This window comes from Lepidochelys kempii, chromosome 26 (assembly GCF_965140285.1).
Source record: "Lepidochelys kempii isolate rLepKem1 chromosome 26, rLepKem1.hap1, whole genome shotgun sequence".
Classification (NCBI taxonomy): domain Eukaryota; kingdom Metazoa; phylum Chordata; order Testudines; family Cheloniidae; genus Lepidochelys; species Lepidochelys kempii.
In genome coordinates, this window is record NC_136405.1 from 15,540,775 (window position 1) to 15,563,693 (window position 22,919).

The window sequence follows — 22,919 nt, forward strand, 5'->3', positions numbered from 1 at the left end:
TGGCACAGCTGGAACTAAGCTGATGCAAGTCTGTGTCTAGAGAGGCTCTTCAGTCACTGTTAAACGGGTGCAAACCCCTGAGTGTTGCTGCTCTTGTTCCAGCATCACAGCGGCTCCTTTCCCTTCCTCCAGTCACCTGGAGCTAAATCCCAATGAGCCTCTCTGAAATGGAAATAAGAGCAGCACCCGGCATGCTGCACTGGTTTAAATTCACATGTTGCATTGTGCTGGCACATCTTCCCCCAGCAAGGAGCTCCTAGGACCTTAGTGTCAAAGGGTCAGAAACTAGGTGATTTAGGAACCCATATCCTGCTTTCACAAGGGATTTAGGATCTTAGAGCTGGATTTTTAACAGTGTGTGAGCAGCTAAAACTGCAGATAGATGCCTGGTGGTTTTCAAAAGTGCCCCATCTGCCCCTTGAAATGCACAGGTAACTGAAATCTGCCCTGCCCTAATACCATCTCCCCCGGCTTGGAGCATCCGCTCTTTGTCGTGGTTGGTTCTTGGCAGGTTTTACGCTCTGCTGCTCTGACCGTGGGCGTTACAGCAGCTGATAAAGCTACAGCAGCTCTAACAGCACCAGTGAAAACCAGCAGGACTAGCCTGAGCCGGGGGCCTGGTTGGCAAATTGTCCCTTTTTTCACATACCCCCTCCCAAGTACAATCTTCATGAAACTGCTTCCTGCTCTGTTGTTTACAGTCACCGACAGCCGGGCCCATGAACCTACAGCCAGTGCAGGGAGCCTCTAAAAGAGGTGTATTCACCATCCTGTGTTTGTGGGGGTCGAATGGAAATTCAGCTTTATGCTCAGTGCAGATGAGCAGCCACAAGTGCTGTAGAGCTACTAAAAGCTTGGCCAGACACTTTTGAGAAAAAGTGCCTCGGGGGGATGGCGTCTTCCCCAGCCAGGAGATCGGAGGAACTGCTTGCCGCGAGCAGAGGGCACCATGGAGGCCTGTTCGGACTCCCATGGGAAGTTGTCATGTGGGAGCCAAGTCACGTGAGGAAAGAGGGCGGCTGAGAGAAACCTTTTGAACCCTTCGCAGGAGGGCAGGCTGGTGGCGGTCGGTCCCACAGAGCCACTGGAAGCAGCAGCCAATGCCAGAGCGGAATGGAGGGGCCTGGATTGGCCTTGGCTGCCAACACTGGCACGGGAAGGATGTTAAAAAACAAACAAACCCCAGCAATCATCAATGGGGGGTAACAGAGAGTGAAGAGGGGACGTGAAGGGCTGTAATCTCACCCTGGCCAGCCAGTGTGAATCCAAAGCTTTATTTGTCAGGCATATTTCCCCATACAGCAAGCTGGAGCCTTCACCCACTACACCAAGCCAGGGGAGCAGGGGGCTGACCCTCGGCGGTGGGTTTCTGAAGCAGCTGAACCTTGGGGGCGTTTCAGACGGGCGGTTGGTGTGTAGAGGCTGCTGTGGGTTTATCTCTACAGCGAAGCTCGGAGTGGGGGGAGTTTGCGTCTTCGGATGTGGGAGCCAAGCCAGCGTGTGGTTCTTGCTGAGACTCTGCTGCCGTGAGACTCTTTTCTTGTACAGCAGGCAGCCCCCCCGGCTCCCTTCTGCCCCAGCGCCCCGTGGCCAGCGGGCTCTCAGTGGCACTGGGGCAAGGAATAGAGTGTGCTGTGTTTTAACTCTCCCCCCCCCCCCCGGCCTCAGCCAATGGATGTAATGCCTCAAAATCTTGGAGCCAAAGTTTTGCAGGGGCCACGTCCCTTGGAGGCTGCTCCCTTTGTGAAGGGAGGGGAGGAGGAGGCGGCAGCTGCATCGCACCCGGGCCCCTTGCTGGCCCAGGCGTGCAGGAGCAGAGCGGTTAGAATATGCTTCCTGCAGGTGCATGAAATACTGTGTCATGCTCCCAGTGCAGGATGGGATCTGCCCAGCCCCGGGGTGGGGGGCGTCTCCTCCCTGCAGCAGCCGCGCCCCTCGTGGGGGGGCATGTTAAGGGCACAGTTGGGCTGGTGTTGCTGGCAGTGGGAGTTGTAAGTGGACAGGCTGTGGGGCAGCTCCCCCTTTCTGAGGAGCACTCGGCGGTGGCCCAGGAGGGACAGAAGCTTGGCAAGATTCAGAGCTTGGCCACTTCTCCTCTCCCACCCCTGTCTACGGTGCAGTCCAGCCCTAGCGCCAGCTGCAGGTCTCCCAGGACCAGGGCCCAGAGTGCTCTCTGGGGAGCCAGCGCCCTGCACAGCGACTGCCTAAGTTGCTCGCAAGTGGGGTCTCAGCACGTAGCTGGATCTCAGCAGGGATTCAGGCCACGGCTGCCTGGGAGATGTATCACGTGCCAAACGCTGCCTTGGACCCCCTTTATAGGCATGTGAGGGAGCTGCCCCGTGGGGCTGGCCTAGCCTGGCAATTCTAGCCAGGGGCCTTGGAGGTCTGACATTGGCTCCGGCTCTGCACAGGAATCTCAGCGACGCAGCTCAGCCCAGCTGCTCGCCCTGGCCCCAGCTGGCTAGTTACGAAGGCAGGTGTCTCCCCAGCAAGGAGGCCACTTGGGGATCTCTCCAAGCTGTTGTGAGCCAGCCCAAGGCCTAACCCAACAGCCCTGGAGCCGCAGGCGTCACTCTTGGTGCACGCACCCTGGGGCAGAGCATGGGCGTGGGACAGCAGCACTGAGGAGGTAGCCAAGGCTGGCCGGAGAGGGGGGTGGCAGAGGGGAAGAAATTGCTCTCGAGGGGGTGAGACTGAAAGTGGAGGCTGCCCTTGGTGGAGGAGGGGGATCGGCTGGGCTGGGGGCGCAGGCAGGGGAGAGTTGGCTCAGCAGCCTGGCGTGTCTCCGGCTATGCCCAGCCATGGGCCTGGCAGTGCTGCACAGCCTGGAAGGGAACGGGGAGAGGAGACGTTAGAGCCAGACAGGGTCCCCTCCCGCTCATGTTCCAGCTGGGGTGACCTGCCCAGGCAGGAGGAATCTGGGCCCCAGTGCTGATGGGAAAGAGACCCCCATGCCTCACGATGGACCTGGAGCAGGGCTTGTGTCCCCTGCCTGCCTGGAGGGTGGGGAGCTGGGGTGGAAAGGGGCCTCTTAGGGGATTGAGGGGAGGCAAAGCTGAGTGTGCATCTGCTGGGCCCTTGCCCGTCTCCACCTCCCCTGGCACGGTACTCACCTGGCACTGCTCGGCAGCCTCCAGGCTGGAGCACCAGTAGGCTGGTCCCTGCGTGCAGCCCTCGGCTCCGGGAGCAGGGCCCGTCCCAGCCTTGCACGCGCCCAATTCCTGTGTGCAGGTGGCAGAGAAAGCACAAGGCCCGTCAGCCTCGGGAGCAGGGCTGGGGCAGCTCGCCTCTGAGTGGCGATGGAGGGAGCTGGGGAGGGGAGCCCGGCTGGGGGCCGCAGTAGCTCAGAGAGTCTCCCAGGATTTTCCTTTCAGGTCCTGGTGCCATCTGGCTGGGGCAAGGGGCCTGGAGCCCTGGCTGGGGATGGGGGTGTTTGTGGCTACGACACGTCACCAGAAGGTGGCTCTTACCTGGCACATGCTCTGGGGGTCCCAGGCCTTTGGCAGCAAGGTCAGCAGCCGGGGCTGGTGCTGCTCGATGAAGCTCTTGCACTGGGGAGGGAGGAGGCGGGTTAGTATCTCCACCTGGTCTTCTGTCTGTGGAGCCCCAACTCCCTCCCCACTGACGCTCTCCTGCCCCCCGGGCGCTCCTTGCAGATCTCAGGGGCACGGCTGGCTTCACCTGTGAGGGTCTCGATCCTGCAGGGAGAGCCACGTGGGCCAGACCTCATGGCCCCAAGGGCGAGGCCTTTGGGACCCCGCCAGGCAGGGAGCTCAGACAGTAGCACAGCACGGACCCCATCTTCCCAGAGAGCCCCTCGTGTAGACCCTCCAGCCCCACTCTGCTTGCCAGGATCCCCACTCATCATGTCACGTCCCTTGGCACTGACCACCATGTCCATGGAAACAGGACATTGGGGAGGAGCTGGGAACTAGGAGCCAGTTGGGGAGGGCACCCAATGCCTCTTGGCCTCATCCCTCCTGCATCACTGCCAGCAGCCTTGGCACCCACCTCCTGCCAGCCCAGGTGGGCACCGCTGCAGGCCCCAAGCAGAGCTGCCTCCACGTCTGCCGCAGTGCTGTTCACCTGCACGGTCGACTTCGCCAGGCCCGTGACAGTGACGCAGGCCTGGCACTCGGTGCTCTGGGCAAGGAGCGGCACCAGGGGCGGCTCTGCAGGGGCAACAGGGAGCAACGTGAGAGACACAAAGGCTGGGGCAGCATGGCAGCAGCCAGGGGCAGGTGTGAAACACACACGAGCCGCAGGGAACGTCTCCCCCAGTGCCCTGGTCTTGCCCCCGTGGGCCATCACAGCCCAGGACCAAGGCAGCCTGGCCAGGACAGCATTAAAATACAATTTATTTATAACCTTCCCCCATCCCAGCATGCCTTGGTGCCACAGACTCCACCTCCCGGCATCGTTTCAGGCTACAAATCCCAGAATGCCTCAGTTCTGGGCTGCAGCCATGATGGCCTAGTACTGGGTCGGGGAATTGCCATTCAAGGGCCAGCACACCCTGCTCTCTAGCGTGTCTACACTGCAATGTAAGCCCATAGCTTGAACCTGGGCTCAAGCCTAACCCTCCTTGTGTCTACACTGCAGTTGTGCTAACCCAGGGCCAGATCCCGGGACGCTGCAGGGCTGGCAGGTCCGAGCTCGGGTTAAGCTGGTGGGTCTGCGCACTGCAGTGTGGATACCAAAGCCCCAGGTTCAAGCACGGGTCTGAAAATCCTTAACCTAGGGTTAAAATGCAGTGTAGACGCTCCAACCCCCAAGCCCAGGAGCAGCAGAGCAGGGCCAGGGCCAGGACTCACCCGGGCCGCAATTCTCCCCCGTGGCGCACATGAGGAGCATCCCACAGATCAGCCGTGGGCCCACTTTGTCCAGGATCAGGTCCAGCACAGTGGTGGTGTATTTCTCCATCAGGCCCTGGCACGTGCCACCAATGGTGCCCGGCAAGAGATGGCAGAGCTGTGACATGGACTTGGCGATGGCCCCCTGGGGGAAGGGCAGACGGCCTGAGTCAGTGCCCCCCCTCGACTCTCTCACCCCTTGCCCCCTTAGTGATGTCCCCTTCCCCCCAGGCCAGCTTCTGTGGCAGGAGTGGCTGCAGCAAGGCCCTGGGTAGACCTGTTGTTTTTTTGCTGGACATTTTGGAAAATTCCAGGTTTTTCCCCAAAAGATCCTGCCATTTTTTTCATTTTGTGGATGAAAAAACTCCCCAATTTTTTTTTAAGTTAAAATGATTTTGATATCGAATTTCAAGGGTTAGATCAAATGTTTCCATTTTTAAAAGCCAAAGAACTTTGACCAAAACCCAGAGATTTTTACCCAAAATTTTTTTTTACTGAAAATGGTTGTTTTTCATAGAAAAAAATCAGGAAAATTCCATTTCTTTTTGGACAGAAAAGCCATTATTTGACTACCCATGTCACCCTCTGGGTGGTCTGCCCCACTGCCCTGGCCTGTGCCCACTGGGCACAGATGCCAGCTGCAGCTGCCACTGCAGGAGGCAATTTAGGCTGCACAGGTGTTTCTCTGCAGTGTGGTGCCAGAGGCCACGAGCGTGGATGCCTGGCACCATGTAAACAGCTGAGATGAACCATGAGCAGGGCACGAGGGCTGATAGCTCAGATTTACCCTGGGCATTGCTCTTCTGGGCAGAGCGGAACCTCTGCTGCACAGGAATTGCCACAGGGCATTGGCAGTTCCAGGCTCACAGCCTGGGGGCCTAAAGTGTCCTTCAAGCTGACTGGGAATTTTCTTCTGAATTTAGTTTCCAACCAAAAATGCCGTTTCTGCAAACAATTGAAATTTTCCTCATGAAAAACTCCAACCAAAGGGTTTGGTTTTGAGTCAGTTTGATGTTAAACTGCATCTGCCTGTGGTGCCTCATGGGAGTTGTAGTTCTCCCCTACTCGGACTACATCTCCCATGATGCACAATGGTGTGCCGGCTAACCAAACCATGTAGTGCATCATGGGAGATGTAGTTTGGCTAGTGAGTCCAGCCCCTAGGGGAGAGCGTGGGCAGGGGACATGAGGCACCATGGCACCCTGGAAAGACACAGTTTGGTGTCAGTGTTGAACCGACTCCAAACAAAACACGTTTGAAGATTTTCCCATAGAAACACTTTGATCTTTTGTCCCAATTTGGGAGCAAAACAAAGGCTGAACTCCCTCAGGTCCTGATTCCTGCTCCCTCCTCTCCAGTTCAAGGACGCCTAGGGTTATTGTCCCCATGCGGACACCCCCACTGCCCTAACGAACTGGCATTGCCCGTTGCCAGCCCCTCATGCTCCCCCTTGGCTCAGCCAGCCAAGCCAGGCTCCGAATTCCAGTCACTCTCGGTTCTGCCCTGGGGGCAGCCCCATCTCTGAAGGTGACCAATGGCATCTCTTGCCCAGCACGGGGAGGGTCCAGCTCTCTCGGGGCTGCGTTGGGATGCAGGGGACCCAGAGGAGCCGTGGAGCGAGCAGGGCTGCTCCCCGAGTCATTTTTTCAGAGCTAAAATGCACTTTAGTTTCCTCAGGCATTTCCCACATGGCAGAGCGAGTGTCCCCCACGCCCTGCCCTGGGAGCTCAGCCCTGGGCATCTCCCTCTGGGCTGCCAGCACCTGTACCAACCACTGCCGGCCGGACTGAGACCTGCCTAGCTCATTTCACAGCCTCCCATTTGCTGCCATCCTGGGCAGGACTGGAGCTGGTGGCCAGCTTTGGGGTCTCTCCCGTGATGCCCCGGGGGCGCAAATGGTGGGCACAGCACCTTGGGGATGGTGGACTCTATCCGGCCGACGAAGGAGCGGCACATCCAGCACAGCGGAAGCGGGAATGGCAGGTCCTTGCTGGGGCCTCCCTTGGGAAAAGAGAACAGGGTCAGCTCCAGCAGCCGGGGCAGAGAGTGGGGCTGGCATCTAGACTGTTCTCAGTGGTGGCAGATGACAGAACAAGGAGTAATGGTCTCAAGTTGCAATGGGGAAGGTTTAGGTTGGATATTAGGAAAAACTTTTTTACTAGGAGGGTGGTGAAACACTGGAATGCGTTACCTAGGGAGGTGGTGGAATCTCCTTCCTTAGAGGTTTTTAAGGTCAGGCTTGACAAAGCCCTGGCTGGGATGATTTAGTTGGGGATTGGTCCTGCTTCGAGCAGGGGGTTGGACTAGATGACCTTCTGAGGTCCCTTCCAGCCCTGATAGTCTATGGTTCTATGATTCTTTGAAATGAAGATGACTTTGCTTTGGAAAAATCCAGTGTAGATAGCTTAAAGGAGGCTTCATTAATTGATATTGGAAGTGAACAGTTTGTGTCTCAGGTCAAAAGGAGGGCTGGATTCCTGGCTTTACACAGCAGAGCAACCTTGTGAATAGACCCATAGACACTTTGGACACATCAGGTGATTTCTTAGTAAGCTCTAATGCATCTGATGCCTTGTGGATGCAGAAATTGGTAGCTTAAAAGCAGGAGAACTGTAGTTCGGACATAATGATAGAAAATGGTTGTGTCTCTATAAGGCACATTGTCCATGCAAATTACCTAGCTGACAAGGGAGGAACAAAGTTGCTCACAGTGGCTGGCAATAAGAGCATAGCTGGCGAGCCCACAGACTAAGGTATACCAGAAAGCTCAAATTTCAACCGTCTACAAAGGGAAAAGAAGGAAGGCAAGCTGACCCTTGAAAGGCAAAGTGCCCTTACAGACTTGCCTCACTCATCTCTAAAATACCGAAGGCCCGAGGACGTGGTTAAACTAAGTGTCTATGTTAAGAAAAACCCTGAGGTAAAGGAAAATCTACAAAGGTTCAAAAGGGATATTGAACATGCTGACCTAAAGAATGATTTAGCTAAACAAAAGGCTTGGCATGACAAAAATGACTGTGATTGTACACTTGAGATAGATTTGATGTTAATATTCATGCTAATGTTAACTCTTGTAACTAGTTCACAGCTGATGCCAAAAATATGACTTATGGGAAAAATCCTCAAACGTGTTAAGAGTGGTACATGAAAACACACTATGTAATCGAAACCCTTATGAGTATGGTGTTTGAGTCAATAAGAACGCACTTTGTATTAGAAAGCCTAATAATGCTGAGGTTTCACAGCTAACGCCTATACACAATCCTAAAACTTTCCACAGCAGAAAAACCATTACAAGCTTGGACTGCTGTGCAAAAAGGGAAACTGAGGTACAACAACTCACCGCCTTCGTGGCTAAATGTCAAAGTCAGTGCTCTCTGAAAAACATTGATGTCTATAAAAAGAAAAGGAGGACTTGTGGCACCTTAGAGACTAACCAATTTATTTGAGCATCAGCTTTCGTGAAGTGAGCTGTAGCTCACGAAAGCTTATGCTCTAATAAATTGGTTAGTCTCTAAGGTGCCACAAGTCCTCCTTTTCTTTTTGCGAATACAGACTAACACGGCTGTTACTCTGAAACCTGTCATTGATGTCTATGTTAACACATAGGCTCAACCCTGAAATCATTAGAGTGTTTGACAGAGTATGGACTAAATTGTCAACTTGGGCCAAAGGATGCACATTGGTCTTACAAAGAATTCAATATAAACACAGCTCATATCAATATTGGGAGGTCCTTAAGGTGTACCCAGGAGCTCCAAATACTTCCGTCTACACAAATCTCACGTTGAGGGTGTGATGCATGGCCAGAAAGGGTTAAGCATCCTGCAGGATAAATGACCCAAATTCAACCTTTAGAGACATGTTCGAAAAGTATGTGAATGGTAATTAGGGCCATTCCATGTTAGATAGGCCAGAACTTTGAAATGCAAACCTATATTGTTAAAGAATTAGAGGTGATACTAATTGTATGAGAGTACTCATATCTTGTTAAATGTTAGTCATGTAAACAGACAGTCCCTGTCTATCACAAACTTTATAGAGACATATAGACAATGACATTATTTCACGCAAGATTAATCTAAATGTTAATATTCCCTTTTGATCTCTGAATCAATAGCTATAGTGACAAACTGCCTAATGGATAAATTGCCTTATGTTAATCCATGTAGCTAATTACCAGTGATGCTTAGGAAATAGGTCTACTTCAAAGTCTCCATGATTGTCTATTGTTCGCCTAGGGACTCCGAGCTGTCAAGAGAAGGCCTGGAACTGTATAAAGACCCTAGGGTCCTGATTCTTTTTATCTCAGATCTGCTTGATGCTTCATGCAGGGGCAGTTTAAGTCATAAGACTGAGCTCTCCAATCCCGCCTGGATCACCCTGAATATGGACATTGGACTATAACCTATGGACTAATTCTGAAAGAACATTTTGGAACTACAAAGCTCACCATCTCTGCTATGAATCTGATCTCAGAACTGTACTCATGTCTGTATGCGTATTGATCTTTTAACCAACAATCTCTTAATAAATTTTAGTTTAGTTAATAAGAACTGACTGTAGCATGTATTTGGGTAAGATCTGGAATATTCATTAACTGGGAGGTGATGTGTCTGATCCTTTGGGATTGGTAGAACTTTCTTATATAATGAATAAGATTTCCCGTAACCCTCATCAGCTTTGACTTGGGTGTCTGGGTGGAGGCCTGAGGCTGGGTGGCTTTGAGGGAACTGTGTGTTGGCTTCTGGGTGACCAGGGAGGTGCTACAGAAGCTGGTTTGGGCTGGCTGGGTAAATCTAAGTTTTGGAATATCCACCAGCTTTGGGGATTGTCTGCCCCATTCTTTGCAGTTTACCCTAAGTGAATAACTTCAGTGTGGCTCCCCGGGACCTCTGTTACATGCCCCAGGGCAGGCATTGAACCTGAGAATCTAATTGCCCAAGCCTCTGGTTGACCTAAAGGACCCAGCTCTATGAGCTCAAGGCTAGGTAGCTTCCCTGCTGTCCCTCAGAGTGATGGGCTCAGGCTCTAAGCAGACTCAGGCAGCCAGACTGCGCCGGGAGGGTTTCCTTGTCAGTCATCGGGGGTTGTCAGTGAAGCTGGGATACAGGAGCCCGATTCCATGATGCAGGGATGGGCTTGGTGTCAGTCTGTGTGGTGTCATGGGACACCCAGGGTGAGGGGGGGACGTATGGGCACCTAGGCCTGGCGCTGGCCCTCTGTGTGGGGGGAGCTGCCCCCAGAATTCAGCACATCAGCCCTGCTGAAGTAGGTAGCGGGACCCCACATGGCAGCAGGATCGGGCCCAGCCGGGGTGGAGGTGCCTGTACCTGGGTCTGACCATCTGGAAGGTCCAGGTGGAGACCTTGCAGCAGCTGGAGAACACACTTGTCCGAGCTCTTGTCCTGCGACGGGTCCGTGGGACACAGGCCCAGCTTGCCGCAGATGGAGGCGGGTTTCTGAGGGGCAGAGCAGTGGTCAGTGACATGTGGGGGAGCGGAGGCGGGAGTGGAGGGGGACGTGGTTTTGTGCCTTGGGATCCACAAGTGATGCAATGGGGAGCCCCCTGCGTTCTGGCACTGCCCTGGCCCATGGGGCCGGGAATTCCTCTGGAGGGGCGGATCCCCGTGGTGCAGGGGGCTGTGGGGTGTCTCTGCCTGCGCCCCCTGCCGGACCTGCCCAGTGCGGCTGCGCCCCGGTTCTGATCCGATCTGCCCCAGTGCTGCTCTCCTGTCTGCCAGGCAGGACTAGCAGGAGGAGAGACCCTGCACGACAGAGTGACCCCAGCCCATCATGAGGTGGGGTGACCAGCCAGCGCTGCCCAGCCCTTGTGCCCACGGCCACCGGCAGAGCAAGACTGGGGCTCAGTGGGTTGGGTTACCATCCCCTTGGCACAGCATCTGCCAGTGAGTCCAGGGCAGTCTCTGGTGCCTGCTGGGTCCAGCAAGGGATCAGGCAGCAGGACTGGCTTTGGCTGGGGAGTGGGGTCGAGTGGGGTAGAGCAGACAGGGCTGGGACTCCTGGGTTCTAGTCCTAGCCTCTGACCTGGACTCACTGGGACCCCGGGTAAATCCTCCTCGCTCTGTGCCTCAGTTTCCCCACCAGCCCATGTCCCAACTGTGTGGCTAGTGCTCCCTTGGGCTGCTATCCCTTGGGGTTGGCTTTATTTCCTGGCATGGTGCCATCATGCGAGGGCAGCAGGGCCCCCCCATTATCTGATTGGCTCGGTGCTGAAAGTCTGGTGGCAATAGGGATCCTCCCCCACCCTGGGGAAGGGGCCAAGTGGGTCCCACTTACGATCTGCCCCTCCAGGCAGGTGATGAAGAGGGTGAAGTATGTGTCCACCACCTTCTGGCAGTGTGGCACCAGGATGCTCAGGGGCAGCAGGGTGCACTCATGGGTCAGGTACTTCTGGATGCTGTCCTGTGGGGGGAAGGAGGATGTGAGTGGGGCAGAGCCTGGGCTGTGGCCAGCCCCCACCCCCCAGGCCTAGCAGAAACTAGCCCTGGCCCCCCATGGTACCTTGAAGGCTGAATCCTTGGCCATGCGAGTCAGGATGGTGATAATTTGCCCGCAGTCCGCGCACATGTCCTCCTGGTGGGGGAGAGACCACGTCAGGGGCTGAGTCTGAGGGGGCTGGGGTCAGGGCCCCTCTGTAGGGCCCCAGCTGCTCCTCTGGCTCACCCCACACCCGTCAGCAGGGCATGGCCTGGGACCAGCGTGCCCAGGGCACCCCCCCAGCGCCCCTGCCTCATGGCTGAGCCACCAGCCCCCGGGACCCTGCCTCATGGCTCCCACCAAGCCCATAGCCATGGCTCCTGCGGGGACCCCAGTGCCGCTCAGCTGCAGCCCCCCGAAACCAAGGGCCAGCTGTGGCCACCCCCCTTCCTGGGACCCGCGGTTCTGGCCCCACCCAGCTCTCTCCCTGCTGGCCTCCCGAGGGCTCCCTGGATGGGGCTGGGGCCAAGCCCTCTGGGGCTCGGGGACAGGCTGACTGCCCCTAGCCAGGCCCCCCCGCTGGCCCCGAACCCGGGACCTGTGGGTCTGATGGCACACACCTCTGCCTGAGCCGCTGCCCCCCGACTGGAAGGGACTGGCCCTCGCGGGGCCAGAGAGCAGCCCTGGCTCCCCCACTCCCCGGGCGGTCATCCCATCTGGGGCCTGGGGAGTACCAGCCAATGCTCAGCACAGGGGAGCTGCAGGGTCGCTGGCTGGTGCCCGGAGCCCAGGGCCTGGGGGTGCTGCTGGGGGCCTGTCTCCCTCCGCCCCAGCATCTCACACAGCCCGACCGTGGCAGCTTGCGGGGCATGGACGGGACCTGCCTTAGCAGCCTGGTTCCACCCGGCCCGGGCACAGCTCTGCACTGCACCGCACTGCACGGCCGTCGCCAGGCTCCGGCACCAGAACGTCGGGCCCTCGGCACAGCCCTGCTGGGCCAGCAGCCTCCCGGCCAGGGCTAGGAGCAAGAGAAGCCAAGGCCCGGTTAGTGACACGCAGCTGGGGCCTGGTCGGCACCAGGGACAGACAGCCTCCATGCTGGGGCAGCCGTCCTCTCTCCAACGCCCCCTCCGTCCCCCCGTCCCTCCATCCTCATCCCTCCATCCCTCCATCTGTCCCCCCATTCCTCCGTCCCTCCATCCATCCCCCCATTCCTCCGTCTCCCCTCCTCCAACCTTTTGTCTGTCCCTCCGTATGTCCCTCCCTCCCTCCCTCCATCCCATCCGTCCCCTCATCCCTCTCTCCATCTCCCCATCCCTCCCTCCCTCCCTCCCTCCATCCATCTCTCCATCCCTCCATCTGTCCCTCTGTTCATCCCGCCCTCCTTCTCTCCATCCATCCATCTGTCCCTCTCTCCGTCCCTCCCAACCCAGCGGTGATGAGCATGTTATCAGATCCAGTACAGAACAACACTGGATCCGGGGGACCTGTCCATCTGCCGGCTGGGGGCTCGATCTGACCCTCTGGGCTCTGGGACAGGGCATCAGAAACTCTCAGACCCCTCCTGCCCCATTTGCTCACACACCGGCGCCAAGAGGGACCCACCCCACTGAGTTGCCCTGGGGAGGGTCCCCTGCCCCTGTGTAGCCCAGACACGGACTCCCCACATGGGGTGTGGGGCTGCCCACGCAGGATGTGCCGTCAGCCCTTTGTTCCCCCTCCCTGTGTTTTGGGTGTTTGGAGGGGGAGCTGGGCGGGACCACAACCCATCCCCTGCCCCTCCATTCCTAGCCCCCTCCTCCCTCCAGGACACCAGTCACCAGGCCCAGGGGCGTCACCACTGGATCTGCCCAATTGCTCTTCCAGCCCAGCAGCAGCCAATGCTGGATACATTGGGGGAGGAGAAACCCCAATAATGCACCTCGTCGTTGGGCACAGCGCCAAGAATCCCTTCCTGACCCCTGTGCCCTGAAGCATGAGCTTGGATCCCCAGAACTGCCTGAGCTCCTGACGAAAGGCCCCGGCGGAGACCCAGTCCAAACAGCCAGGGCATGCGGGGTGGTGATCTGCCCCAGCTGGCAGTGTTCTCTGGCTCTGCATCTTCCACCAGCCTCTGCCGAATTCCCCACCCCCACAACAGCGTCAAAGATGGGACATGTTTCCGAAGGGGATGCTCCAATGTGGCTGAGCTGGCCGGTCCACACCCGCAAAGCTGACGCCAGCCACAGAATGGCAACTGGGCTGCGGGAAGTCATTGAAAGACTCTGTCAAAACCAGGTGACCAGGTCTGGCAGTCAGAGGTTTCTCTCCCCACAGCCAGATCAGCCCTTCTAGAGGTTTCTGCATCTCAGGATCGCAAAGCACTTACCCAGGGTGGGCCAGCAGCATTAGCCCCTTTTACAGATGGGGAAACTGAGGTACAGCACGGGAAAGGGAAGTTACACAGAGTGAGCAGCACAGCTGGGATAGAACCCAGGAGTCCTGTCTCCCAGCCCCCCTGCTCAAATCATTAGACCCTACTCCCCTCTGAGGGCTGAGGAGAGAACCCAGGAGTCCGAGTCCTGTCCCCTGGACTCTTACACTGTGAGCTCTCCCATGGCTGGGCTGCACCTGCCCCTCCAGGCTCTATGTTTCCACTGAAGTCCCACGGTGTCCCAGGGGCACCCTGGCCCTGCACATGCGGCGGTGACGCAGGGGTTTGCCCCGGGTCCAAGGAGCAGCTCTGGCCCATTGTGGGGAGTGAAGGACTCTGTGGAAGGACCCCTCCTGCCTCCGCCCCATGCGCTGGGGAGGAGATCCAGGCCTGGAGGGCAGAGCTGACAGAACCGTCCCTGTCCCATCTCCCCCAGCCTGGGGCAGGAAGGTCCATGAGGTCCCATCTCATCACTCCCCCAGGGGCTGGGCTGGGTTCCCTACACCCCACTCCCCACGGCTCTCACATCTCAGCCCCCAGCCCTTGCCTTGTGAGAGGTCCCCCCGCCTCGCAGATGCCTCCATCAGGGGCTCCCTTCATGTCTCCATCGCTCCCCTCCCAGCCCAGGGCCATGCACCCTCCTGGCTGGATCCGTGGGGCCGATGCCCCACCCTGGTGCAGGGGTGGAGGGGGGCAGCCCAGTCCCCGTGGCTGTCCCTACCTGAGCCTCCGCAGAGCAGGGCGAGCAGAAGGAGCTGGGACCCGGGCATGCTGAGCTCAAGCATTCGAGCACCCGCATCCCGCGCCCCATTTATAGCCATGCTGGGCAAGGGGGGCCCAGCCCGGCCAATGGGGCTGTGGCCAGGATCACCCTGGAGGAGCAGGGGTGGGGCTTGGATTAAACTCAGCAAAGTGAGTGGCTCAGAGGCAAAAGTACTTGGCTGGGCTCCAGCCCTGGTGCCCCTCATTCCCGATCTGCAGCTCCTGCTATCCCAGCCCTGGCTCCCCGTCTCTGCCTGCCCCTTGGTAGGAGCCCTGTAAGGTGCCGTTTGCAGTCTGACTCAGCTTTCTGTCTGCGGTGAGCCGATGGGGGCTTGACCCCCATGTGACCTGGCCAAAATGCTCAGGGCTCAGTCTGTGGCTGAGCTCAGGCCTGGAATCCCCCCAAATGTGGGGTGTGTGACCCAGCCCCCGCGCCTTGTGCCTGTCCGAGGGCACATGGGGGGCACTTGGCATGGGGCTCCCTGTGTCAGAGCCCCGGGCTGCACAAGACCCCAGGGAGGTTGGGGCGTTTTGGACCGGGAGTGGGGGTTAGACCGAGCAGGGCCAGACCCCCAGCCCTAGATCAGGATCCAGCCCCACACCACTTGGAGGCTGGCCCAGCTGAGCAAACAGCCTGGGAGTGGCCCATTCACCACCAGGCTGGGCCAGGGGAGTCGCATGTTTGCCCCTTTGCTGAGGATTGGGGGCTGTTTGCAGGGGCGGGGAGTGAAATGAGGTCACTGTTTGGCAGGTGCGAATCCCCACCAGCTCCGTATGCAGCCTGCCCCAGCCCCACGGCCCCATTCTACCTTCCCCCCCGGGCCCTGGCTGCCAGGCCCCTCGATTGCCCCGACGCACCCCCGGGCAGGACTGTGTCCCAGGCGGTTGGTGCCTGGCCCAGGGCATGTGCCCCCAGACCTGTGGGGAGGGCAGGCTGGCGCCATGGAGTCCTGGGCTCCTGCTGCCGCCACCCGCCCCGTGATGGGGGCCCAGGCCCCCGCCTGCCCCACCCGGGGTGTATTGACATTGCCCCCGAGGGACTCAGCTGTTTCGGCTGCGGGCGTTGGCCTCTCCCTGCGGCACAAGGGCCCTCAGGGGCCGGTTCCCGGCAGCCAATGGCCCCAGACCACGCCGGGGGTGGGGGAGCCGCTCCCGATCCTGGGGGGGCCCCCGCCGGGTGACAGCGGGCAGCACAGATTGGGAGTGAGGGTCTGTCTGTGCCCAGCCCCCCACATACAGAATCGCCTTGAGACCCAGCTCCGGCCCCAGGGGCGACCCGCTGGCAGGAGTCAGGGCACCCCATTGCTCAGCCGGGCTGGATCGGAGACCCCAGGGCAGCGGGGAGTCTGAGCTGGCATAGGGCTGTGGTGGGGGGCCTGGGGCGGGCGTAGTGCATGGCAGGGGCAGTGGCGATAGCCCCCTGGGAACAGGGGGAAGGGGGCAGCCCCCAGGGGGAGGGGGAGGAGTAGAGCTAGGCTGTGTGTAGGGCCCCCCCCAGTTAGTTGCCTGGCAGCTGAGTGGCGAGACCTGCACCCGCAGGCTGGGGGTGCCTGGCACGAAGGGGAGCCGATTTGCATGCAGGCAGAAGCTTTATTGAAAGGCTGGGCGGCAAAGGCAGGTTCCCGGCCGGGCGTCACAGCGGGGGGCAGCCCCTCCTGGCCGGGGCTACGGGCGCTGCGGGGGCTCCGCTCTGCCCTGGCCCCCAGAGCTCAGGCGCCATCTGAGGAGGAGAGAGAGGCCAGTGAGGGACAGACAGACAGACTCAGTGCAGGGAATCGGGGAGCCTGACCCAGGCCGGACTGGCAGAGGGGCACTTAGGGGACACCCCTGTCCAAGCAGCCCAGCTGATCTGTGGGGCCTCGGGTCAAACCCCCACGGCTACGTGTGCTCCACCCCTGGGGTACTGCACCATCCTCCGGGGCTCCCTGGGCAGAGCGGAGGAGCGGTCGTCCTCACGCCCCACTGGGGACAAAGCCACTGGGCTGGGAGTGCCCAGCCCTGCGCCCCCATGAGCTGGCTCAGCTGCCCCATGGCATGGCCCCAGCTGGCACTCACGGGGCACCAGGAGGCTGGTCCCTGGCTACGCCCCCAGACACGGGGGCGGGTTGTGGGGCCAGGCAGGCTCGGCCTTCTGGGGGCAGGGGAGGACCAGCCAGCACTAGGGGCAGGAGGGGCCCCAGCTCCACACTGCCCCCGGACAAGGCGTCTGGTCTGGGGCTGGGCCCTGGGGCTGGACTCTGCAGCCATGGCAGGATGGGGAGGCTTTGCCCTGCCACTGCCTGGACTGGTCCCTGTCCAGGGGGCACAGAAACTCCCAAACTTGGGCCCAGATCGGCCCGGCTTCCCAGCTCAGGGCAGCGGCCCAGGGCCCCACGCTTTGCTCAGCGCCCAGCCCTTGGTCAGGGAAGATCGAGCCTAGAACCCCATGGAGCTTGTGACTCTACCCCCCACAGTGCTGAATGGGCCCCCCCAGGGATCTGTCCGTCACGCCCATCACCCTGGCATCAGTCCCCCACCACCTGCCCTTCCCCCGCCCCCATTTTCACCTAGTCAGTGTCACTCTCTGCCCCCCATCTGTGGCCCACCCATCCCCTCAGCTCTGCCCTCACCTGGCAGAGGGCGTCACGGTCCCGAGGCATCCACCAGGCTCTCTGCAGCCGGGGCCCGCTGCAGGCCAGGAACCTGCCACCCTGGAGACCACGGAGAACATGGGTGTTATCTCAGCCATTGCCACCCAGCCAGGGCCCAGTCCCCCGGCCGCTCACAGCCATGACCACGGACCCTGCATCCCCCCGCAGGGATCGAACCCGGGGCACTCAGCGCCCAGTCGCTCACCCCTGAGCTAAGGGTGCAACTCCCTCCGGGCGCAGCAAGCAGCCGGCTGGTGTAGTGACAGGGGCCGGCCGCTAGAGAGCGACAGGCACTGGGCCAGCGCTTCCCATGGGGAGGGGTGCGAGGGGGCTGGGGCTGGGGCCCGGAGAGAGGTTGTAGGAAGTGGGTGCACAGAGCTGTGGGGGGACAGGGTGCTCTGCAGAGACGGGCTGAGCCCCCTTCCTCCTGGCTGCAGCTGGCAGAGCCAAGCCCTGGCCCCGCACGCCCCACACGGGAGGGCTGGGAATCCAGCGTGGTCTGTGCCAGAGCCCTGGAAATCAGCCCATGGGGTGGCTGAGCGGAGCCCCTTTACCTCCCCGGCCCCCGATCCCAGTGGGGGCGGGGTGGGCAGCACATTCCTGCGGAGGGGGGCACCGCGCCCACTTCCGCAGCTGCCACTCTTGTGAAATCGCTTTTCTCCGGAGCGGCTCCTTTGATACGGGCAGGCTGCCCAGCCCTGAGCGCTCCCTGGTCTCAAGTGCCCTCGCGGGGTCGGAGATGCTTTGTGGGCACAGACGAGGGCCCTTCGCGGCGCAAAGTGGGGCTTGGGAAAGTCCGGGGGAAGAACGGGGGGTGGGGGGAGTCAGGCAGCTGTGGGAAGGGGGCCCTGGGGGGTGATGGCTCGGGGCACTGGCCTTTCACCTCTCGGGCACCGTGAGGTACCAGCGCCGGGGTGGGGGCCGGTGCCCGGATGCCTAGGTTCAATTCACGCCTCTGCCACAAACTCCCTGGGTGAGCCAGAGCAAGTCCAAAACCAGCGGGCTCTCTGGGGCCTTCAGGCCTGGCCCTGTGCCTCAGTGTCCCCTTAGGCAGGGCTCTCGCCCGCCGTGGGTCCCAGGCGCTCAGGCAGGGGTTAGGGAGACAGGATGGAGGAGCAGCTTCGGGGGTGGGGGGCGCTGGGCAGCAGGGACCCATGGCCAGCTGGGGGCACCAGAGGGCAGCAGCCCGGCCGCAGGGCTGGGGCTGGGTGACCCCACAGCTCCCGTGCCCAGGAGCAAGCCCCCTCCCCCTCCATTGACAGGAGTAGTACTCCCCTCCCCCGCTGGGTTCCCAGCCCAGGTGGGAGCAGGGGGCACCCATGGGCCAAGCTGGGGGAGGTGGGACCCTGGCAAACGCCCTGACTTTGGTTCCCCCAGACCTGATCCCTGGTGGGAGGGGGCGGGAGGCTGCGGGGGAGCCCCGAGCTCTGCCCTCCAAGAGCCAGGGGCCCCACAGAGCCAGCCTGGTGCCCAGCCCCCAGCGCGCCGGCCCCAGCTCCCCAGGGGTCTGCTCAGCCGGGCGCGGTGGGCTCGGGGCGGCCCCTCCCCCTCACCTGGGTGGCCCGGGCTCTCACACATGCCGATGGAGACGCAGATGTCGCGGGGCTCCAGGTCCTGGGCCAGCCCGTCCTCGATGGGCTGCACGTACCGATCCACCACCCGGTGGCACTTGCCTGCCCAGCCGAGGACGAAGGTGGAGCAGATCTTCTTTATGGCCGTTCCCACGCTGCTCTGCGGGATGGCAGGGGAGCGCTGGGCAGGCACTGGCTGGGGCCTGGTGCACACCCACCCTCTCACACTCCCACCCGCCCTTGCACACTCCCTCAGACATACCCACCCATCCTCACACGCTTCCACCCACCCTCGCACACTCCTTCAGACATACCCACCCACCCTCGCCTTTGCCCATGCCCTCTCCCTTGCCCGTGTTCAACCACCCTCCCATGCCGCCTGGCACGTGCCCACCCTAGCACGCTCACTCTTAGGCTCCCCTCCTTGGCCCGTGCACTTTATGCCCTCTTGCACACTCGCTGCCCAGCAGGGGGTCCTTACCTTGTTGTGCGTGTTGGATACCATGCTCTTCAGCTTGCCGATGACCTTTCCGCACACCCAGCACTTCACCAGGGGTTGCCGCTCGTCAGCGCCCTGAGCCGGGACACAGCAGCCGGGTCACGTCCCAACCCATCCGCAGGGGCCGCCCGTTCTGGGTGCATGGGGTCCTGGGGCAGCGGGGGGCGACGGGGGGAGTGGGGGAGGGAAGCGCACCGGGTCCGAACTGTTTGGACTGAGCAGGCTGCTCTCGGGGGCTCTACAGGCCCCAAGCCAGGGATGGTTGTGTGGGACGCCACCCGGCCTCCCGCCATTGGGACCCCCTGCCTGTGATTGACACAGGAGTGGGCATGGCCCCTCAGTGCCCAGTGAAGGCGGGTCCCAGTGACAGGTTTGGGCTCTGGAGCTGGCGGGGGTGAATCAGGGCCCCCCAGGGGCGTACCGTGGGCCCCCTAAGGGCAGGAGCCTGCGCTGGGGTCTGGGAGGGATGGGAATAAGCCCCCGATGCCAGCCGGGAGGCACTGAAGCCCCCAGAGGCAAAAGCTCGCTCACCTCGGGCAGCTCGTCCCAGTCGTACTCCAGGCAAAACTGCAGCTGGCTGCACTGGGCTGCTGTGGCCATGTCCTGGCACCAAAACTCAGGGCCTTGCAGGCACTCGGGGGGTTCCCCTGGCAGGGCCAGGGCTGGAAGTGGAGAGAATTGGTAGAATGAAGGGCCTCCCCAGCTCTGCTGATGCCCTGACCCGCAGCCCCCTGCTAGCCCAGCCCTGGGCTCCCCTCACAGGTCTGTTGGTGCCCCTAATTCCCGACCCGCAGCCCCCTGCTAGCCCAGCCCTGGGCTCCCCTCACAGGTCTGTTGGTGCCCCTCATTCCGGACCTGCAGCTCCCCAACTCTTTTCACGAGGGGAGCTGGAAATAGGGAAAAGAGACACAAGGGGGGGGGAAGGGGGAGCATGGAGTGAATGGGGGGGGCGAGGAGCCCAGAGTGGAGGGACAATAGAGGGGAGTGGCGGGAGCAGGTGATGGGGACCGGGATGATCAAAGCAGTGGGGGTGCTGACAGGAGCTAGTGGACAAGGGGGTGGGGTGGGGACCCGGCCGAGGTGCTCGGAGCTAACAGGCTGTCCTCACCCCTCTGCCCCATCTCAGGCAGGGGTACTCGGGCCTCCTGCTGTCCTGGGCCCCCTCTCTGGACACCTGGGTTCATCTCCCATCCCTTAGGCATTGCTTTCCCTGTGTTGCTGGGGGGCTCAAAGGCCCCCCCCCCAGCTCCTACCAGCTGCCCCTGCAAGCAGGGAGACGAACAGAAGGACTGCGGTCATCTGGCCTCCCAGGTAGTCGCCTCGTCTCTTCGCTCCCTGGCCCTATATCCCCTGAGGGGGGCGGCCACGCCCCGTTCCTGGGCCCCAGGAGCCAATACCAGGTGCTGTGGGGAGCCCCCCCATCCTGGTGCGGGGGGGGGCAGGTGTGGTCTCTATAGCAGGGACAGGAATAGCAGCTTACGTGAGCGCCAAACACCTCCTGCCCCCCAGGAAACCTCAGTGTCCACAAGTGGCCCAGGCTGCAGCAGCAGCTCAGGGCTCCTCTGCTGGTGGGGTCCCTGCCCCTCACTCTGCAAGGCCCCCCGTGTCCTCCTTGGACCTGCCCCCTGTCCTGCTACTGGCTGGGGGGGCCAGGGTACATGAGGCAGGATCTCTAGGGTCGGGGGGTGTATCGGCCTCGAGGGTCCTGCTGCAGGGGTGTTAGGAGCCCTAGAGCATGGAGGGGAGGGAGGTTCCCAGAGGATCCCCTGCCCCATGCTGCCCCCGTTGCTGGGCAGGGCTCTGTGCCTGCCCTGCTCCCAGCCGCCAGCACAGGGCAGGGACTGGGGCGTGGCCGGGGCACCCTGCGCTGCGGCTGATCTCTGCCCCCACTCATTGATTAGGGTTACTCTTCTGGGGGGTGGGGGGTCTGTATGTCTATCCATGGCCTGCTTGTGTCACTTGTGTTCTCACATGGAGCTCTACTTCTCCCTGCTGCAAGTGCCCCCCAAGGGAGCTGTCCTGCAGGACCTAGTTCCCCAGGGCTGGGTTCCTCCAGCCCCAGAACCAGACGAACACACAAACACCCACACCGGGTTAATCAGCACTCCCAAGCTGCCACCCTCCTATGTCCCAGGTTCAGCACGTCCCTATCCCCACTTTCACCTTCCAATTGTTTTGGTCATAACCCACTTGAAGAGCAAACCCCACAGGACTTTGGGGCAATGAAGCGATCTTTAAGCTTAGGTAAGAGGAGCGTTGCTGCAGAGTGAATGAGGAAACCGAAAAACACCCACAAGGGAGAGAGAGAATCGTAGAATCGTGGACTCTCAGGGTTGGAAGGGCTGGCTAATTGAGTTTCACTTTCAATCCAATTGCTGCTTGAATCGCTGAAACCTGCACGGCTTCAACATTGGAACTTCTGCTCCCTGTTTGTCGTTCCTTACACTTGTCCATGGTGTAACTCAAACTCCATTTTAACTTGTCCCAAACTCCATTTTAAAATGCTCACTCCATTTTGTAAACCCTGCTGCACCCTTCATTTTGCAAAACCCGGCTGTAATCTGATTAGTGTAGTTTAGATGTGGGAATGAGGTATGGATGGATGATGGACTCAACCTCCAGCCCCAGCCTGTCCTGATGAAATAAGTGTAAATGCCAACGGCTGAAGATACAGACAACAGCCCTGACAAAGCAAGAAGAGACCACCCTCAAAAGAAAAGGACAAAAGTACAACTGAAAAAACATCAAAGCTGAAAGTCATCAAAGCTGGACGTGCACAAGTCCATGGGGCCGGACGAGTTGCATCCGAGAGTGCTGAAGGAATTGGCGGCTGTGGTTGCAGAGCCATTGGCCATTATCTTTGAAAACTCGTGGCGAACGGGGGAAGTCCCGGATGACTGGAAAAAGGCTAATGTAGTGCCCATCTTTAAAAAAGGGAAGAAGGAGGATCCAGGGAACTACAGGCCAGTCAGCCTCACCTCAGTCCCTGGAAAAATCATGGAGCAGGTCCTCAAAGAATCAATCCTGAAGCACTTGCATGAGAGGAAGGTGATCAGGAACAGCCAGCATGGATTCACCAAGGGAAGGTCATGCCTGACTAATCTAATCGCCTTTTATGATGAGATTACTGGTTCTGTGGATGAAGGGAAAGCAGTGGATGTATTGTTTCTTGACTTTAGCAAAGCTTTTGACACGGTCTCCCACAGTATTCTTGTCAGCAAGTTAAGGAAGTATGCGCTGGATGAATGTACTATAAGGTGGGTAGAAAGCTGGCTAGATTGTCGGGCTCAACGGGTAGTGATCAATGGCTCCATGTCTAGTTGGCAGCCGGTATCAAGTGGAGTATCCCAAGGGTCGGTCCTGGGGCCGGTTTTGTTCAATATCTTCATAAATGATCTGGAGGATGGTGTGGATTGCACTCTCAGCAAATTTGCGGATGATACTAAACTGGGAGGAGTGGTAGATACGCTGGAGGGGAGGGATAGGATACAGAAGGACCTAGACAAATTGGAGGATTGGGCCAGAAGAAATCTGATGAGGTTCAATAAGGATAAGTGCAGGGTCCTGCACTTAGGATGGAAGAATCCAATGCACCGCTACAGACTAGGAACCGAATGGCTAGGCAGCAGTTCTGCGGAAAAGGACCTAGGGGTGACAGTGGACGAGAAGCTGGATATGAGTCAGCAGTGTGCCCTTGTTGCCAAGAAGGCCAATGGCATTTTGGGTTGTATAAGTAGGGGCATAGCGAG

The 22,919-nt window shown here is 59.6% G+C and overlaps 2 protein-coding genes across 2 annotated transcripts; both read right to left on the reverse strand.

Annotated features, from left to right (window-relative positions):
• Positions 1–2,789: 2,789 nt before the first annotated feature.
• On the reverse strand, positions 2,790–14,529 carry SFTPB (surfactant protein B). Its single transcript, XM_073325222.2, has 11 exons — positions 14,430–14,529; positions 12,180–12,313; positions 11,380–11,451; positions 11,155–11,280; positions 10,188–10,316; positions 6,766–6,855; positions 4,815–4,998; positions 4,012–4,172; positions 3,471–3,551; positions 3,114–3,221; positions 2,790–2,825 (listed from the first exon to the last, which is right to left on the reverse strand). The coding sequence occupies exons 1-11, from the start codon at positions 14,527–14,529 to the stop codon at positions 2,790–2,792; spliced, it is 1,221 nt and encodes a 406-aa protein (XP_073181323.2).
• Positions 14,530–16,057: 1,528 nt separating this feature from the next.
• On the reverse strand, positions 16,058–20,487 carry LOC140903669 (antimicrobial peptide NK-lysin). Its single transcript, XM_073325329.2, has 6 exons — positions 20,424–20,487; positions 19,702–19,832; positions 19,153–19,245; positions 18,654–18,831; positions 17,080–17,160; positions 16,058–16,190 (listed from the first exon to the last, which is right to left on the reverse strand). The coding sequence occupies exons 1-5, from the start codon at positions 20,467–20,469 to the stop codon at positions 17,093–17,095; spliced, it is 516 nt and encodes a 171-aa protein (XP_073181430.1). The 5' UTR covers positions 20,470–20,487; the 3' UTR covers positions 16,058–16,190; positions 17,080–17,092.
• Between the last annotated feature and the right edge of the window lie 2,432 nt (positions 20,488–22,919).

Bases quoted from the DNA above. Each gene is read 5' to 3' on its own strand.
- SFTPB (XM_073325222.2), bottom strand. From the start codon at position 14,529: ATGGCTATAAATGGGGCGCGGGATGCGGGTGCTCGAATGCTTGAGCTC. The intron at 11,281-11,379 runs GTACCATGGGGG...TTCCCCCCACAG, and splicing joins CCAAGGATTCAGCCTTCAAG to GACAGCATCCAGAAGTACCT. The intron at 6,856-10,187 runs GTACAGGCACCT...TCTTTTCCCAAG, and splicing joins TTCCAGATGGTCAGACCCAG to GGAGGCCCCAGCAAGGACCT.
- LOC140903669 (XM_073325329.2), bottom strand. From the start codon at position 20,469: ATGACCGCAGTCCTTCTGTTCGTCTCCCTGCTTGCAGGGGCAGCTG. The intron at 19,246-19,701 runs GTGAGCGAGCTT...GTCCCGGCTCAG, and splicing joins ACTGGGACGAGCTGCCCGAG to GGCGCTGACGAGCGGCAACC. The intron at 17,161-18,653 runs GTGAGGGGGAGG...CGTGGTCTCCAG, and splicing joins TGAGAGCCCGGGCCACCCAG to GGTGGCAGGTTCCTGGCCTG.